At 38.4% G+C, this 20,265-nt stretch overlaps 1 protein-coding gene across 2 annotated transcripts in view; it reads left to right on the top strand.

Annotated features, from left to right (window-relative positions):
• kcnn1a (potassium intermediate/small conductance calcium-activated channel, subfamily N, member 1a) overlaps positions 1–16,854 on the top strand; it is an 80,006-nt gene extending 63,152 nt beyond the window's left edge. Inside the window, exons 5-10 of one of the 2 annotated variants that reach the window (XM_016661664.1) lie at positions 3,894–4,035; positions 5,246–5,356; positions 6,774–6,901; positions 7,322–7,330; positions 13,003–13,072; positions 14,775–16,854. In XM_016661664.1, the coding sequence (XP_016517150.1) occupies positions 3,894–4,035; positions 5,246–5,356; positions 6,774–6,901; positions 7,322–7,330; positions 13,003–13,072; positions 14,775–15,080 (766 nt within the window). In that variant the 3' untranslated portion in view covers positions 15,081–16,854. The remainder of the gene's footprint in view (positions 1–3,893; positions 4,036–5,245; positions 5,357–6,773; positions 6,902–7,321; positions 7,331–13,002; positions 13,073–14,774) is intronic. The other variant, XM_007573791.2, reaches the window with a different exon arrangement.
• Positions 16,855–20,265: the final 3,411 nt, after the last annotated feature.

Genomic DNA, 20,265 nt, shown 5'->3' with positions numbered 1-20,265 from the left:
TCCAATCAATTGCTCACATATCTGGGCTGATCAAATTCAAAATGACACTATTTGTGTCACCAGAACTTTTATTGGTGCATCTCTGCCATTAAAACATTGTCAGTAGTTAGAATTTATGCAGTTTTAAAATAAAAAAAACCTCTCTTCTCCAAGACAGTCCATTGGTTATATTTAAGCAAGTTGAACAAAGGTGCACAAGGCATATTTGCCTCTGTAACAGACTTTTGCGTTGCTGCAAAGGATATCGGAATGCCATCCTCAATCTTGGGCTTCTACAGTTTTGTTTTTTTTATTTCTTTGTAAAGTTATTTTTCATACACTTTGTTGGCCTTTGATTTGACATTTCAAACATTGCTGAAAGCTACTTTAATGTTTGCTGTGATCATTTGTATGTTCAAAGTTTTTTTTTTTTCTTTCAGCACCTTAATCTCTGATGGAGCATTTGTCACACACTGTGACCAATCAGTCAACTGTTTGATTTATTGCAGCATTGTTACCATTTTGAATGCACTGACATGCAGTTGTTTAGTTGCATTTATCAACATGAGTTTAATTGATTTGTGGCACTTTGTACCATAATGTCTGGTAAAAGATGTTCTTTCTTTGACATTTGAAAAATGTTCTTTGAAATTATTATGGTATTTTGTAAAGGATTTGAATCTGCAGCCATTTTATGAATGTCCCTGGTCAAAAATTTATTTTTTTATCTTTCAAGATTCTGAGAATGTCTTTTGTTGATACTGTTTTCAAATACTTTAAGCATATTGTGTATAATTCTTTTTCCCATATGTCACATTAGTTTCTCTGTGCAGAAGTTCATTTTCTCTGCCTGAAAATAAGTAAGTTCTTGTGCCAAACCAGTGCTTGAAAATAGAACCACCTGAGACCAGTAACTCTTATATATAAAAAAACTAGTTCTATGTTGCACCACCTGCTGGGCTGAGGAAAAAACATCAGATGCATTTTTTTCTTGCAGGTGCATTTCTTCTAATTTCCCTAAATTTTTGACATAAAAAATTTAGGTCAATAATTTCTTGACCTAAAAAATTAGGTCAAATTTTTTTTTTTTTTAAAGTTTTTAAGAAAACGCCCACTAATCTAATTTTCTTTTGACGCATGGCTGTTAAAAGAAAATTAGATTAGCATTGAGATAACACAAGTTAACTTTTTTCAAATTTTTTCTGATGTATTTTTATATACCGTCCATGGCAACGTTATACCTGCCATGGATGGTAAATACATGGTAGGTAATGCAGGAGACAGTTCAAAATATGTTCTGTGTTTAGGATGTGCTTCCTGTGGCAAAGCAGGCGCTCCATATAGGTTAGCTTAGATGTCCATGGCGTGACCCCTGACTTTTAAACATGCACTCCCTCTTCTCAGTCTTTTCCCCCTTTCCCACCAGATTCTGTGGTGGGATTTATGTTTCCTACCACTAGCAAAAAAAACCCCCACCGATAAATAAATGAAATCATATGAAATCAGAAATGACAGCAGATTAATCAAGCAAGACTTTTCTGGTTCTGTTACCACCTGTCAACAAGCCACTTATCTGGTAAAAACGACACGATCCTTATCAGTGTTTTCATAGAACATGCTGTTAATGAGGACTATTTGAAGCAACATTTGCTAATTGAATTGTTAGCAACATAAGCTAATAACAATGAAGTTCTTAGAATATTCTGGCTCCAAAAACTAAAGGACCATCTTAAAAACAGATGATGTACATTTACATTAAGGCTATCAGAAGTGGAAATAAACTGTCTATCGCTGCAGCTATCAGCTATAACATCTTTGGGCGCTATCCTAGCTGTAGTTGGTGTAGAAAGTTGATCCAGGCCTCAACATTACATAAACCGTATGATGTATGTGATTTGAGGTTAAAATCCCAATATTTACTAAAGGATATTGTCAGGTAGATGTCGGTGACATGAAAAAAATAGAAAGTTGCTTTTTTTCCAAAGTTTTCTGGAGAGCTTCCCACCAGCAACAAGCAGACAGTACTAGCTTAGCAGGCCCCATTAATGTGCATCATGATGAGGGAACTGTATTTTTCCATCAAGTATTCGTACTGAGGATTGATCTTATGTCCTGGAGTTGTTCTAATATAGATAAAAAGTCATTCATTGATTATCTAAAAAACTTTGATGGAGTTCTCATATCATCTGTAACTACTAAAGATGGTTACAAAAAAACAAATATTTGCCTTTGATATATTTTTTTAATGTTTACCGTATTTTCCGCACTACAAGGCGCACCTTCAAAGAATGACCTATTTTAGCACCTTTTTCATGTATTAGACGCACCGCATTATAAGGTGCATAGAATAGACGCTTCATACTCTATTATACATTAAGCATTTATAAAAATTTGGTCCCCGAGTACTTTATATAGTAGGCTGGCCCAGTCGTTGTTTCACTCACGGTGTTGGTGTTGCATATTGTGCCCAACTGCTTTCTGGGTAACAGACCAACCGACACGCTGCCGCTGCACTCTCTCGTCCCCTGCCCCTCCCCCCCGGCTTTAAATGTATTATCAAACTTTATTAACAAACCAGCGTTCCCATAACCATACTGTCCCAGCATGCACCGCGCACTTCTTCTACGGGAAAAAAAAGAAGTTGGCGGCTGCTTACCGTAGTGGACCAACTACGTAAGCAGCCTACTGCATGTCTGTGTAAACATGACGTCTTTCATTTCGATCTGAGTTAATTAGCGTAGCATTTCTGCCGGATTTTCACAAAATATCAGCCACGACAATGGACAGGGGAACCAACAAGTTCATGTCATCTTTTTTGGACGACATAAAGGTGTTTGAGCCACGGGATGCCTCCAACATTGTGCACGTCACAGCTAAAAGCTACCGACAGATGAGGAAAACGGTAGATCCTCACACCCTCAGCATAAATAAAGCTGTTAACAAGATCACTGATGCCTATTGTTCTTGCAAGGCTGGGTAAGTTGGCATTCATGGTTTTGATGGTCCACAATGTACATTAGCATGTGTTTACTACTGTAGCTTGTGTTTGTGAGACGGTCACGCACGTGGTAGCTGCGCTGTGACGTAAAATGGGCATTAGCCAATGAAACGCGGCCCCTGTGGAAAGGTCCGTTGCTAGACCTGCTGTGGCTCAATATTGGTCCATATATAAGGCGCACCGGATTATAAGGCGCACTGTCGGCTTTTGAGGAAATTGAAGGTTTTTAGGTGCGCCTTATAGTGCGGAAAATACGGTATATGTTTTTTGTGGACAAGTGCAAAATTTTCAACAAACTACAGGATCATTATGGCATCACTGCCTGTCCAGAAGCTCATATGGATCAAACCCGTTTGGAAGCCTTTCAGACCCAAAGGTTTGTTGGATGTACTGCTGAACAGTACACAGCCTCTCTATACAGTACAACTAACCTTTAAGGGTTTTTCCTCCAGATTGTGTTTCCTCCTTTTTTCTTTCTGTCACTGTCTCACTTTCTCATCAGTTGGCGGCCTACAGAATCATGTTTAGCTAATTTGACCTCAAGTCTCCAGTTTGGTGTACCTGTACACATGGCATTTTGAACTCTGAGGTTGAGGGTTGGTGGGAATCTACAACTTTTTGAGTCAGAACTCGAACTTCATGAGGCCTTCAGTGCAGACAGAATGCATCATAAGAACCACAACCTGGTTTAGCACAAGAACTTTGGTCTAAAATCCCTACAAACTGCTGCTACCTGCTTAAAGCTAACACACCAAACTGTTTTAGAGCAGAGGTCTCCCTCATGCTCTTCCTCCATATTTCCCTCCGGCCACAGGGCTTGTTTGACTCAGAGCATCCTGTTCTTTAGCATGTTTGCATTCATGAAACTGCGGCTACCTTTTTCTAAGCCTGTCTGTCCTTGTCTTTATTGTTTCAGGTATCATGACAAACAGGAAGTGACCAGTAACTTCCTGGGAGCCATGTGGCTCATCTCGATCACCTTCCTTTCTATTGGCTACGGTGACATGGTACCACACACGTACTGTGGGAAAGGCGTGTGTCTTCTTACAGGGATCATGGTAGGTTCCTTTTGTTTTTATTGAAATATATCATTAAATATGTGGAAGGAAAACTTTACTTTATTAATTTTTTTTTTGTTCTATCAAAATAAAATCTTGGATTGAGACCCTTAATACCTCTTTTACCTCGTCTTACACATGCAAATGCACTTTTACTCTCTTGGCGTCTATTTTTACCTGTAGCTGTGGTTAATGGCGCCCTGCAGAGCTCACTCATCTGTTCTGTTATTCAGCTCTCTCTAGAAGGACTGAGGATGGCCTGATAATTTGCTGTGCTGAAAGGTTAAACCAAGTTAAAAATGTACCAGTTACTATTACTTTTGATTTCTTCTCATTTATTCATTTACTGAAACCACTCTGGCATCAGGCCTGCACAAAATAGTGGGTAATTATGCAGTGGAAATGCAAAGATAACAGGGTTTTCAAAATCTGAAAAGTGTGATGTGAATTTGTTTTTTTAACCCCCATAAATAGTTTGTTGATGTGCATTTTGTTCCCTCAGTTTGTAGCGGTGTGGCTCCAGCAGCTCCTTCTGCTGGAAAGGTTTGGTCCAGTCTTATTTGCAAAAGTTTCTCAATTTTCAAGACTTGTCTCAGATCCCCAGTTGGACTCAAGTCTGGACTTTGATTAGGCTATTCTAAACAACGAATACACTTTAATATAACCCTTCCTATTGTAGCTCTGGCTGTGTGTTTAGGGTTGTCCTCACTATGTAAGGTGAACCTCTGCCACAATTTCAGGTCTTTTTGCAGCAGCTAATCCATCTTCCATCAGTTCTGACCAGCTTCTAAGTCCTGAAGGTCCTGAAGGTCAAATCCAGGTCATGTGCAGTGCTAGTTTTCCCAAACAAACAACATTGTGTATGTAGGCAAAACTGACAGGTTTCTTATCTGATCATAGCACCTTCTGTCTCCCCTATGTTGCTTGTAGAAAACTACAAAGGGGCTTCATTGTACAGTCTTATTTACTGTGACTGTGACAGTGGGGTTAATGAAACACAGATAACTTCTGGTGGCAAATGGTTGCTAATTCTTTAGTTAGAGGTATTATACCATAAAGAGAGCTGAAAGTGCATGCATTTCCCACTTTTCAGATTTTTAGGGGCTTCCAGTGTTCTCATAATGTTAAAGCAGATAGATATAGTTCATGTTACATTTACAAATGTCACCAACCAAGTGCTTTTGTGTTTGTCATTACATTTAAACAACAGGGGGCAGGTTGCACTGCACTGGTGGTAGCAGTGGTTGCCAGGAAGCTGGAGCTGACCAAGGCTGAGAAGCATGTCCACAACTTCATGATGGACACACAACTCTGCAAACGAGTGAGTTACATTTTCTACCTGCACTTACTGTAGTCTGCTACAGGTTGATGTAGCAGACTACAGTACCATGCTCAGATTAACTTACCATGACAAAAGACCCTTTTGTCATGGTAAGTTTTTAACCCATGACATTTCCTGCTTATTTTTGATCTTTTTAATTTCCATATCACCTTTCTAAAATAATGGCCGACATAATTTTTCCCAAAGGTTTTTTTTGCTGAAATGGCTTTTGGCAAAGATGACTTAGGCCATTATTTTAGGATGGGGACAATATAGAAACTCCTGATAATGTTTTAGAGATCAGAAGACTAAACCAGTGAAACAGTTATAGACATTTCAGTTCGGTCAAGTTTCTTTGTACATCACTTTTCAGGAGCAAGGCAGTTCAAAGTGCTTTAAATCATAAAAACAGAAATTAAAAGTCACAAAAACAACATACAGTCACCAAGTTGACAAGAAAACCACTGAACGTTCAGTACAACTACCATTTCATCCATCCATTTTACACCCTTATCCCTTGGTGGGGTCAGGAGGGCTGCTGGTGCCTACCTCCAGCTAATGTTCCAGGCGAGAGGGGGGGGGCACCCTGGACAGGCCGCCAGTCTGTCGCAGGGTGACCCCGCTATGGACAATTTAGTTTAGTTTTTGAACTGTGGGAGGAAGCCGGGGAACCCGGCATGCACATGGTGGACATATGTTTGTATGTTCTGCATGCAGAACATACAAACTCCATGCAGAAAGACCCCTGGCTGGGAATTGAACCCAGAACCTTCTTGCTGCAAGGCAACACCTCTACCAACTGCACCACTGTGCAGCCCACAACTACCATTAATAAAATACACAACTATATTGATTATAGCAGATATATATATTAGCATTATTTGTATTTACCTAATATAATTTTATAAAAGTGACTTTTAAAAAAACTAGAGTCTTCTTGTATTTAGGGAACATAAACATTGTTTTTTTTTTGTAATTTTAAAATTTTTAATTTAATGAGAACTTCAGAAGCCTCCTTTCAGCCAACTAACCAGCAGTGCCCAGCGGCAGCTCGATACCATCTACAGCTCTATTTTTATTTAAAAAATTTTCAAACTAGCAATGCGGTATGATGGAAAAATTCAACCGGTGTGAGAAACACAACGGTAGACACACCTCCTAACGACAGTTTCAGTTGAGTGATTTGAACTCAGCAGGTTTTCACTGTGAAGCAGAACGTTAATTTGTACTTTTCCCATTTTCCAGCAGACACAAGAGTATGACGCTGACACTGTGTCAGATAGCTTCCACCAGTTTACCTTTATCTTGTATCTCCCATCTCCCACATGGTGCTGTTTAATCATTCAATCAGAAACTGATACACTGAAGCAGAGCCAGATCTGTGATATCAAATGTCTTTTTCACTCTTGTGCCTCAGGTAAAGAACACAGCTGCCAATGTACTCAGGGAAACATGGCTCATTTACAAACACACCAAGCTGGTGAAGAAGATCGATCACGCCAAGGTGCGGAAACACCAGCGCAAGTTTCTCCAAGCCATCCACCAGTAAGTCCAGCACTCCTGTTAGCTCATGAACGTTTTAAACTGACAATTAAAATCTCTCTGCAGAAAGTAAAAATAAGTTTCAATCTCACTTAAGGTTCTAATATTAGGCCTCATATTTGGTTATGTTGCTAACATGGTGAAAAAAATATAGCCATAGCTATGCATTATCACCCTTTAGAGCTGCTCCTTTTATTGTCATACTCACTTACATGTAAACTTTGACAGATACACGCACACAAACTCTCATACACCCACACACACTCAAAGTATTGTGATGGTCTTTCGTATTTCCCTGCCCTCCCTCTCCCTCTTTTACCCTGCGCTTACAACGACAAGTGTAATGGTTTCACTCGTTTCGTGAATGTTGTGAGGTTAAAACTCTGTACTGTGTTCTGTCCTTGTTTTGCTCTATCACCGCAGAGCTCAGAAGTAAGTTAAGTCTTCTATGTATCCTTCTCCTACTGTTTCCTCAACATCCTCCTCCTCCTCCACTCTCCATGTCTGCGTTTGACATGCATGAGAAAAAGAATAATAATCTTGGATGCTGATTTTTTTATTATTATTATTTATTTATTTATTTATTTCAGTGTTCCATTTCCTCCACTCTCCTTCCCATTCTCTCTTGAATGGAATGAGAAAAAACAAGCATCAACATTTTGCCACCAACACTTTGTGTCAGTAATTAAGGGTTGTCTAGAGAGAATGTGTGAAAGAAAAAGCTTCTCGCAGAGAGTGAGCTTGGACCTTTTATTGGCCAAGATCATTCTCATCTACCGCACAAGTATGACTAATATAGCTGCTCCCGGGGCTATATTAATCGTCATCAGCAGAACTCATCCCACACTCTTGATGATTTTGTGATGACATTTATCCAAACTGTGTAACATACTGTAGTTACATAAAGAAGCTGAACTGTTTGCTGTTGGTTTTTGTCTTTTTCCTCTCTAAAATAATCTCAAAGCAAACAATTTACAACACAAGAATCAAACTGTGTGTAAAAGTCTTTGTTACTTGTTTTTAGATCCTAGTCAGTGTTAGACTTGGTTATGGTGGTATCAATTGACAATGTTATAACATGACGAAAAATATTATGGTTTCAAAGCTGCTAAAATGTCATGCTTGCAGGTTTCTGCTAGTGTTGATTGTTTAAATTTAAGAGCTTTCTTGAGTTTTATACAAAGAAACATTCAATATAATAGAACATTAATAAATAGTTAAACTATTAAATACCAATCTTAAATGAATTTAAGATTGGAATATTATATCAGAACAATAAAAATACATTTTAATTCAGAAATGTATGTGTAATTTAAAGTATATTTAACAACTGCTTAAAGGTTGCTATTTTAAGCAAGGCAGGTTTATTTATATAGCACTTTTCAAGTCAAAGTGCTTTACATGCTGAGAACATAAAACAATACATTGCAGTGACATAACAGAAAGCAAAATTGGACTATAGACTAAAATTAATGATGTTTCAAATTAATATTATGGATACATCAGACAAGCACAACTCTGAACAAAATAGGTTTGAACTGTAATTTGAAGGAATTTAGTTTCAGCAGTTTATTCCAGATTAGTAGAGCATAAAAACTGAATGCTGTTCCTCAATGTTTGGTTCTGATTCTGGGGACGCAGAGTAGTGTCGTGTTTGAATTGGACCCAAATGCAGAGCAGAGCTGCATCGAAACAGAATATTTTCATAAAATGAAATAACTTACCGAACAAATTCAGATCTTGGAACATAGGAAGAAATCAGACTGGGAACCAGCAGAGTAACAAAAGGATCTAATAACAAATAATGAAGATCCAGGAGCTTACATAGGAGCTGCGTTTCCATAGCAAATGTGCACAAATCTTTTGGGGGGCGATGAGGAGGGGGTGTTTGCTTTTTATAGTTTTGTCACATCATAAAAGACCACCTGGATCTCTTGGATAAAACAAGAACAAACAATGAAAAATTTAATCCATTATAACTCTCAATGAATAAATTATCTTAAATCTGAACAGTCTTAAAATGTTTTAAGGCCTAAGCTTGTATCGTCAGCCTGTGAGTTAAATACAGATCCAAAGTGAAATGGGATTGTTCCTCTAATCAGAGATCTGCTCATTGTGCACAAAGATCAGTCATGGCTACGGCACACTTTCTGAGTGACCAGTGTGAATACATGAGAGCCTACCACTGAGCTGGCTGCAGCTCTGACTAAGGGCATGCCATCTTTTTCCTTTTGTTCATGTTTTACTTTTGGATGAAAACGGATAAGAATGCTTTTGTATTTTTATTTAAAACTGGATTTAAAGGTTTCTCTATGGAAGCATATTGCATTCTTCTGGGAAAACATTTGACCAGTTCAGTACTCAGATTCCTTTCTGACTTAAAACTAGGGGTGGGTGATTTGGCTAAAAATCATGACATCTGTTTCATTCTGATAAAATCATAGTCTAAATATAATTTCAGTCTAACTGTGTGATTATTTGGACTCTAAGCCTAACACTAACTCTTTGTTAATGTGGATAAAAGTGTATATGAGTCACAAAATTGTAAAAAATGGTTATTCAATTGAACAGCATTGGAAATGTCTATTGTAATTTATTGATATTTTAAATTTTTCAATTGCTGCCTTTCTGACTCTAAAATGTGATTACATTTTCCCTTTAGCAGAATATTTGATGTTTCTGTTAAGTTAGGTGCTCCAAAATCTACTTGTCGTTCATAGATACATATTCTTTCCTGCTGCACTTGTGTTGTAATTCTATATTTACAACCTAAAACAATGATAATGTTCAGGGCTCTGCAGTTCTTCATACTGTAACTTTGTTGACTTATAGAGTTTTTTTTCCTGGAACTTCTGTGGTATAGTCTCCTGTGTGGTGTTTTAAAGTGGATATATCCAGCTTTTAAATCTTTCCTTTTCACATGTAAATCATTCAGTTTATATGAAAAAGAACTCCAATGCTCTGGTCTGATTTCCACAGACCCTCTCTTACCTTTCCTCTGACGCATTTTAGAGCAACCCGTTTTGCTGCGTTTTTAAAAAAAAAATGTGAATAAGACATTTTATGCCCCTCCAGGTTGCACAACATTCCGCTCCACCCTGTTCGGCCATTTTGCAGTTTCATACTAATGATTCATTTATCTGCTAGCAGAGACACTTTTTATTAGAGATGACAACAACGGTAGACTTTCTATCCAACATGTTGGAGTCAGAATCTGACCCAAAGCAGGAGAAAGAAACCAGCGAACCTGCAGAACGACCATGGTGTTACTACTTACACCCTCAACATCCATACCAACTACCTATAATATGAAGCATAGTTTAGCTGCAGTGTCCAAGAATGTCAGATACCTTTTAAAATGTTAATGCTACCATGATATGAATGAAGTAAACAAAGCAGGACATAACTAAGGAGATAGCTAGAGGGAGCATCAAGAACGTCACTGAATGCATTTGGATCATTTTTGTTCCCCAAGACCAAACCAAAGCTGTATCATTTCTTTCAGAGAAAAATCTGACGGCTATCAAGACTTTACCAAAGTAATTTTTGGCTCACAGTGACCTTTGGGTGTAAACAGGTTAGCTAAAGTTATAGGCTATCACCAGCTTCCTTGTCGACAGTGGTTCTTCAGGACGTCACTGTTCCCAACTTTTTTAGTTGATGTGTGTGTAGAAAACTTGGGATGGGCGACAATTCATGACAATTACCACCGGTTGTCATGAATTGTGTGGTGTTGGTGGTGGGGATGGACACAGCTGCACCCAGGTTATGGTGAGAATGGTGGTTTTAATCAAGAACACTGAAATCCAGGCAGCACAGGTGAGCAATGAGACAAGGAAACGCAGACACTGGTAACACTGGTAGTTACTAGACAACAAAGGGAGGACATTAAACACACAACACGACAAGGATCTGACAAGGAGCAGGGGACACAGGTGGGATTAAATACACAAGGGGTAATCAGGGAACATGAAACACAGCTGGGAGCAATCAGGGGCAAAGGAGACGACACAGGAACTAAAGAGACAGAAAACCAAATCCTCATTGCAAAACAATAATACTGTACTTAGTCATAGTTTCAAATATATTCATATTGACTGGCACTCTTCTGAAACAAACTGGGGCTATGGTTACTGAAGTGTTAGTTTTGTGTTTGCAAACATTATTAGAGTTAGTTTAACCTGGTCTATACAATTGCAATTGTCATCATGAAACAATTTGCATGAAAATGATTAATAATACAATAATTGTCAATCCTTTGGCAAGTCTAAGTTTTTTTCCATATTGCTAATGCTTGGCTCACACTGTAAGATTTTAATACAGTTCACCAATTTTCCAAACCTGAGACCTCACAAACGACGATGAAAATTTTTAGGTATAACGGTTTTGGTCATGCAGTGTGTTGTGTTCAGTCACACAACAGGAGCAACACATTACATACAAATCGATTTCACTCACCAACATTCAGATGTCATGTGAAATCTCGCAAAACCAAGCAAGAGTTCAGAGTGAATAAACATGGCTGACTGAACAGAAGCAGTGGCAATAGTTTGTGGAAAATATTTGATAGAGAAAAAAAACGATACAAAGCTGCCTCCAGCATCCACAGGACTTTCTGGTGCTTCATGGCAAGTTGTTTTGTTTTCTGTGTATGTTAGATTCCCCTCCATGCTTTACATCACTTTGCTTTCTGATTAGCTACACGTCACATTCAACAGTCTGTGTTCTCATTTGTTGTCAGGGAACAACACACATGCTGCGATATTGGGCCAAGACAATCCAACATGTCCTTCTGAGAGGACCAGATCACTCTTAACACATCTTAAGGTTATTCTAAGAGCCATCCTGATGATCGGGGCATCTTTAATATTGATGGAAGGAGAAAACTGGGACAAAAATCAGCATAAAAACCTTGAACTAAGCATAAATGTTGAGTTAGTTTGTTTAATTGGCTATTTGAGCTGTTTCGACTTTAGGACAATTCTTATATTCTTATATATAGAGTTACTTTTGCCCCCAACCTTTTCCTAAAAATCTATTTATATTAGTTTGTAGATTTCAGAGTCACAGGATTCTCTGTGACATAACAGTTGGTACACAGACCTCAGTCTCTGCAGTATAATGGTAGAGAAATGATAAGATAAACAATAAGTTGCTATGCAACCCTTCTGGAACATTTTGTCATTTTATTGATGTAAGTTTCTACCATCCAGAGTTATCCTGCAAATAAAGTTAACTTTTTCTTTTTTCACTGGTACCTCCCTGTCAGGTTTCCATCAGTTGCATATTCAGTGCAGCTGTAAGAGAAGTAATGGAGCAGTTAAAGCAGTGAAGTCTGTTTAGGGTGATTTGATTTATCATTTTAACTGTTGTAAGCTGCAGGATCATGCTGCCAAAAAGAGGGTTGAAGACGTTTTGCATTTTCATTCATATTCTTACGTAAATCCACCAGGGAATGTAATGAAAACGCAGTAGAATTTTAACACCAAGTTCCTGATTATTTACCAAAGAAACCCTGTGTGTTCTGTGAGGCTTTAACATTGCTGTACTCAGAATACCTCTCCTAAAAAGTAGCTAGAAGCCTGCCCCATCGCCCACCCCTACCTGCAACAAGACAGTAACTCAGAATCACCTTCCTTCACGTCAGTAATACCTGCTGCTCCCTGCTGCTTCAAAATGTTTTAAAAAAAACACACAAGTCTTTAAAATCACTGAAAATGAGTGTAGTATGCTTCTGTACTTCTGCATGTTTTGGTTTGCAATGTATTTACTAAGACCAAGTATGCTTGCTTTTATGCACATCTCCTTGTATTCTATATATACATATACAGTTTTGCAAAGTATATGTATGTTCTGATTTCAAAGATATTTTTACAATGCATGTGTTTTATTTGAGCTTGATTAATATGAGAACACAGCTAATAAAATGTATTTTCCTCCTTTTTCTTTCTTCTTTACTGGCCTTTCTTTCCCCTTTTTTATTCCTGAAAACCACATATCCTCTCCTTCTTGCTCTCTTTTCTCCACATTTATCATTGCATCTGTCTTTCTCTACTTTGCCTTCTATCTTTCTCCTGTTAACATTCCCCCTTGCCCCCACCTAGACTGCGCAGCGTGAAGATGGAGCAGAGAAAACTCAATGATCAGGCCAACACCTTGGTGGACCTTGCAAAGGTAAGCCTTCTTCCCTTTACAAAACAAAACCTTCTATACTAAGCTGCTAAAATCTTATCGCAAAGCTGATTTGGATAAAAATATATACCAAAAAGGCTTATTTACAGCCTTTCTGAACCATAATTTAAAAAAAAAAAATCAAAATTTCATATTCAGAAAGATGCAAAGTTACAGAAAAGCGTTTGGAAGGTGAAATTAAGACAAGATAAACATGAGATAAAGGCTGTAAGACATCAGACACTAGAGAGTGTAAAAAGCTGCATAGGTGTCAAAGAGAATTGTAAAGAAGATAAATGAAGAAATGTACACATATGTCATAGGATCAAGTTAGCCTGTTAAAAACTTTCGCCTTGCTTTGTACAGAAGCTGTGAACTCTTGGCTGCTGATAAACGATTGCTTGCTGGAAGCATGGACTCTGTTGAATTTTTAAACGATTGGATCTGATTTTACTCAGTTGTTAACATTTGGAAAACTAAAAAAAGGTAGAAAACTAGAAAAACTACCTTTCTAGTTATTTTCAAATTCCAGGTGAGAGCTCTGCACTAAATACCATATTAAGCCAGGAGCTAAATATATAGTTTCAAATAGTGACTGTTGTTATGAATCAATTGGTAAATGTCTATACTAAAACAGCTCACCCTGTTCTATAACACGTACAACTAAAATGTTGTATGTGTTATTTTGCTAAGTATTTAGTTTCAAGCGAAATATTTGTCTTTATGCTAAATTTTAGTTAGCATATTTAGTTTGAAGCTAAATTAAATATTTAATTTGTAAAATAATGAATGGTTTGAACAACATGGTAGAAAATACCCTTCTCTTATGACAAGCTAATAAACAAATTATTGCTGTTAATTTTTTAATGTGTAACTTTACAAACAAGAGAAACAAGCAAGCAGCAGCTCAGCAGCTTCGGGTTTGTTTGTTGGAAGTATTTGAAAGTCAAAATATTTGGCAAATAGTTTTTCCATTGATTATAGGAAGGGCATAAATATTTTGCCACATGCCATTTATTAATACAAAGTAGATTAAAGGGATACTTTGTTGTTTTATTATTTTTTGAAAGATGCATGTCTGATTTCCTGTTAGAAACAAACTTCCTGGTTGAATCTCTGAATCTGCCAGAGGTAGGAATAATTTTAGCCTTGACCGTATTTACCCCCTTGAAGTTTAAAAGTGTAATTAAGCTCAAAAACACACTCACCTTTTTATGATACACATAACATTACAACTGTAACAGCAAATTCTTTTGACATTTCAACTGTTGCAGTTGCACATTCTGTAACATTGGTCCCACTGCTGGCCCTGCAGAACAATAAGTGGCTTTATAATAGAAACCCTTTTAATTACATAAATGGATCTTCTCAATCAAATGCATAAGGTATTAAAAGCCTATAAATGTATAAAAGGCTATAAATGTACTGGAGAGGCTGGTTGTTAAATGTATGAGATGATATAATCTATGCTGACATGCTGAAACTCTGTGGCTCCAGTTCTTTTAGCTTCCTGATACTTTTAGTTTTACTGAGTAATGATCTTAGCTGAGTGTTGGATTTTATGATGAACATGGAGCTGTTTTTCATGCTTCAGCTTTTAATATTAGTTCATGTCCAATGGTTTTCTGGATTTTGAATTGTGAAACAATTCTTTCTCCTTCTTCCTGTTTGCCCTGAAACACATTTCCTTTGTCTTCCTGGTCAGACCCAGAATGTGATGTATGACCTGGTGTCGGAGCTGCAGGAGCGCAGCGAGGAGCTGGACAAGCGGATCGGGACACTGGAGGACAAGCTGGACTCGGTGGCAGGCAGCTTGCAGGCACTGCCCTGCCTCATCTCCCAAGCCATAACCCAGCAGCAGCAGGACTTCCTGGACGGCTTCGTTCACCGCTTCCGGCCTGCCTCGCTAGCGTCGGAGCGCTCTGAACACTCAGACAGATCTTGGACTTCCACCACCCGTAGGCGTCGCTCTCCCTCCACAGCACCACACACATCTTCTGACAGTGGATAACCTTGAGGAACCCTGTGTTAGTCCGCCCTATCAGACAGCACCTTTTTTCCAAACACCCCCCCTTACCACATCCTGTCCGATCCAAAGCCGTTCCTGCATCCACTGCGAGTCCATGTCTGGACTAATAATGAACCATATCTTGAACCCGTGACCTGATTCTCACCTCTATTCTCTCTCTTTTTCTTCCTCTCTGTCTCTCTCTTGCTCTCCCTCTCTCTCTTTTTCTCTCTCTCTCGCCCAGTCTCTGCCTTTTTTTCCATTCTCCCACGTCAACCCAAAAAAAAAAAAAAAAAAAAAAAAAAAAAAGAAGAATCCAAAACCTCCAAAGTCCAGTTTCTCTGTGACTGAGCCTCTCAGCACACAGAGTTCTGGATTAGAGCTACTCAAAAAGAACAAAGAAAGGCAAACAAATAATGGGGAAAACACAAAATGCATCAAAAAATGTCAGAGAAAAAAAAAAATCAAAAAATGACAGAGATTAAAGTAGAGGTATGGTTTATGTTTTAGCCATTGTATGGCTGTTCCTGTTAGCTTTTTTGTAAAAGCCCTTGTATAGTTAAAAAAATGACTGAGTTCAGGGTCGCTGGAGTGAGAGCTGGCTATCACACCGGAGAGTCCTTAACCACACGGGGTGGGGGGGATGTTGGTCTGTGGAGCAGAGGTCCTCGGGTCACCTGCTGGCCCTCTGGGGCCACGGAGGACATCTGTCCACCCATCTGTCCGTTTCTCTGTTTGTCCAAGGAGAGGATCCAGATAAACCATTTGATTTCCTTCACAAAAAGACAAGCGTCATGGATTCTTTCTCACAGCTTAGGGTGAAAGCTTTAGGAGAAACCACGAAAGCTCTGACTCCAGGTCAGTGTTTGAAAATGCACTTCAAGAGGAGGAGAAATGATCGCATGAAAAGAGGATGGACATGGCATTACTCCAAGGTAGGGGAAATGTACTCGTTTGCCAACTTCAAGGTATCAGCTTCCTTGTTCTTACCAGGGAAGAAAAAAAAAGAGAGCAACTATCTTTTTTAGTTACATATTGACATGTGATTTTTCAGTGCCTGAATGTATAAATAGTAGAGGGTTATTTAATTACTAATTTCAAAGCTTTTTTACAATGTTAACAGTCTGAATACAGCATTGCATTCCTTTTTCAGATACATTCCTCTCCAAAAATGTAAAGAAACTGTCTTAATGTAATGCATATCATTGCCTCCATTACACCGCAACTCCAAACATCTTCTTTTTTTGATTCCTGTTTCTACTAACAGTAACAAATGAAAAGTTCAGAGATAAACGTAGAGAATATTTGTTAGTCTAACTTCTGGCTCAGTGCTGCACACCACAATGAAACATGATGCAGTCTACCTTTCTTACCAGTTAATTAGAGCTTCCTGTGGTCTTGGGAAATCGGCATGGCTTGAATGGCGCTGTTATACAGCCACACATCAGCAGAGGAACTGAGAAACCTACCTGGCTCCTTTGCATGGTTCTGTTGCAAAATAATGAGAGATCACAATCTTCCTGGCTTGATTATTTTACTTTTTTTTTTTTGGTTTTATTATCGTACTTCTGTTTGTTTGTTTGTCACTTTCTATCCTTTTTTAAATGCATTTTTACTTTTTTAACTAGGATATTTAGCATTTTAGATTTGCCGATCTTAGAGAGTTGCGGTAATGTTAATTCTGTAATGCATTCCCTATTTAAAATATAAGGTGAACGTTAAAAAGTCACTATTACAAAAGAATATTGAAAGGATCCAAATAAAAGCATTGAAGAAACTTAGAACAGTGAACGGATCCGTCTTTAAATGGGAAAGAAACTCTTCTGTTCCATCCGGCTTTCTTGCTGACTGTTTGACTGTTATCACTCCTATGTCTGAGCTATAAATATGAAATAAAATTTAGATTAGCTAAATTGGTTGGATTATAAAAACTAGGCCACTAAATGCCATTTTTGCAACATACAAAAAAGTTTACTTTTTTTCACAGAATTTGAAAGAAAAAATGTGAATTTATGTGTTATTGTTCCCTACTGTGAAACTATTCCTACATGATGGTTCATCTTCCAGATCTAGATAGGAGGAAGGCCCAATAAAATGATAAAACTGAGAGCTCCAGTGAACCTGTGGTGTATATTATGCATAATTTAACATATAAACTGTGGCCCCTGGAAAACGGGGACATCCCCACTGAGCAAAACATGTGGCTTCAGTGTCCAGATGAGGCAAAGCTCCACCAAATGTCAAAGGGTTCATCTGGATTTTTTGAAGAGCAGTTCTGCAAATGTATTATTATTAATAAAAGTTCCATTTCCTGCAGTAGAAAGATGTTAATCACTGAGAGGTTACTGTAAAAGTAAAGATATCCTTGGAGTGCAGATTAGCCCCCCATCATGTTTTAGTGGAATTTAACGCTAAAACATGATGGTCCTTTGTCTTTTATCAACCTTTGTCTTTTAAAGTCTGGAGTTGATTGCCATGGAGGAGAGGCTATGGCAGGCCATTTTAACATAAAATCTGTTTCATCTATCTGTAATTATGTTCCAGGGATCTAAAAATGAGCTTTGACTAGAGACAGATACATGTTGACTCTCCTGAATGATAATTTAAGATATTTGTATTTACATTATGACTAAAAAGAATAATTCAAGGGTTGCACAGTGGTGCAGTTGGTAGCACTGTTGCCTTGCAGCAAGAAGGTTCTGGGTTCAATTCCCCGCCTGGGGTCTTTCTGCATGGAGTTTGCATGTTCTCCCTGTGTATGGTGGGTTCTCTCTGGGTACTCTGACTTCCTCCCACAGTCCAAAAACATGACTGTCAGGTTAATTGGTTTCTCTAAATTCTCCCTAGCTGGGTGTGTGCATGGTTGTGTGTCCTGTCTGTCTCTGTGTTGCCCTGCGACAGACTGGTGACCTGTCCAGGGTGACCCTGCCTCTCACTCAGAAAGTTAGCTGGAGATGGGCACCAGTAACCCTCCTGACCCCACTAGGGACAAGAGTGTATAGAAAATGGATGGATGGAGAAGAATTCAAGATGTCTTTAGTTGCATTTCGGCGGATCATTATACCTTTCAAGATATTTCAAATGACGTTGCCAGATTCGTCATCATCCGTAACACACACATCCATAATTACAATTCAAGAAGATTGTAATTAAAGTTACTAGACAAGATAGCTATTTTACCTAGTAGAAATATAACTAGAGAAATTTTAATTTACTAATATCTCTAGCCAAAAACCAACCTCCGATATATCTTGTGAACTTGATTTTACATTAAACAGCCTGCCAAAGTGAACAATTTCCAGTCTTTTCAGTGAAGAAGAGCACCTGTTGGCCATTGTGTAAATTGAACTCGACACTGGTCAACATGGTACTTTCTGCCTCATCAATGCACGTTTACGGCTTATTGATTTCCTCTTATTGTTGAGATCTGCCTCTTCTGATAGTAAGTCACTGTCTCTTACTGATAAGAACTTTGCAGAACTTCTCTTCAAATACATTTAAACTGACTGACTCCTGAAGTTTTAGTGGAACCTTTGGAAACACATGTTTTTGTCCAAGACTGGGCCATAATCAATTATTTTCTTTAATAAACAGAACCTCACTTTCCGTCCTACCTTTATGTGCTTCTTTGTGTTAATCTATTGCATATTCTTCCAAAGGAATGTTGCCATGCTAATGTCTTAAATTGGCACTGACTCTGCCTTGATAACAAGATGGTTCATTTTGAAACAATTATTGATTGTTTGAAAAGGAGAGAGAAAGTAATACAGTTACTGATGAAGAATCGTAGTTTCATAAGGTTTTGTGATGCCAACTTATTCTCACCATTCTCTACGAAATTTATTCTTCTCTTAGGTGTCTAAAATTCACTTTAGATGTCTATGGAAGTTTCAGTCCAATTATAGCCAAAACATCTGGCAACAATTTAGGATCAGTTTAGATTAATTCCATTTCACTCACCATCATATTCCAGATTGCTAAGATAACAGAGCCAGGAGGGAAACCCAGAAATCCCCATAATCATTGATTGACTTATGTCAGAAGGTATGTAAATATTCCCTCTGGTTCTCCTTCCATTGGGAATGCTCAGCACACCTTCAAAGCGAGGCTGCTAGGAGGTATCTTTCCAAACCACTTCAGTCTCCAACTTCTTTCAGTGCAGAGGTGCATCAGCTCTATTCACATCAGACTCCAAATGATGAAGCTTCTCTCAGTGCCTCTGAGCTCAAGAAGCTTCAGTTTTATCTCTTTATGTTGGCTTCTTCAGATCAACACCTTCAACTTGCTTCAAAGTCTGAGGCCAAGGAAAAAGTTGGACTTCTCCCTCTGAGTTAGGGTGTAAAGTCTTTGCCTGTTCAGATAGTCTGGTAGACTGTTTGATTGGGGACTAAAGGTGCAACATTTGTTACATTTCCAGTTGCTGTTGTTCTCTTTCAGACTGTGTCAATCCAAAGAAATCCTTTGAGCAACTTGACTCTGAGAGTAACTTCCTTCTTTGCAGAATGTAAACAAAAATGGAGTGGGATCAGCACTTAGTGGTTGTAGGATTTCTCTTTTGTCCTACAAAGATTTCTTTCCCCAAAGACCACAAACCATTTCTCCCTCAAATCTAGACTCACTCTTGTTTTGGTCGTATTTACCCAGAATGCCCTGCTCTATAGTCTGCTTCCTTCCTTTGGAGCGGTCACATCTGCATTTGAACCACATCAGAGTTTGATTGCTCATTTATATCTTTCCAAACAAACCCCACATTCTAGGCAAATGAAGTAGAGTTTGATAAAAACAGACTAAATGGGGCTGGTGTGAATGCACCCTAAGTTTCCTGGGGTCTTGTTCACAAATGATGGTAGGATGGAATGAGAGATGAACAGATGGATTAGTGCTTCATGTGCAATAATGAAGAGCCTAGTTTAAAAAGCAAAGCTTGGCTTTACTGTTCTCCCTTAGAGAAAAGGTGAGGAGTTCTGTTTGTCTCCTCAGGGTTGTTGAATGTAGAGCTGCTGCCTTTCCACTTCTGATGGTGATCAGTTGACATGATCCTAAAATCTAATGAGGATGCCTCCTGGTCGCTTCCCTATTAAGCTTTTCCAGGCATGTTCCACTGGAAGAAGACCTTAAGGAAGACTGGAAGCTTGCTGGTGGGACTAAGTATATCATCTGGCAAAGAACACCTTGGAATCTCCATAAG

Source organism: Poecilia formosa, unplaced genomic scaffold (assembly GCF_000485575.1).
Source record: "Poecilia formosa unplaced genomic scaffold, Poecilia_formosa-5.1.2 Scaffold338, whole genome shotgun sequence".
Lineage (NCBI taxonomy): Eukaryota > Metazoa > Chordata > Actinopteri > Cyprinodontiformes > Poeciliidae > Poecilia > Poecilia formosa.
This window is presented reverse-complemented; position numbering and strand designations above follow the sequence as displayed.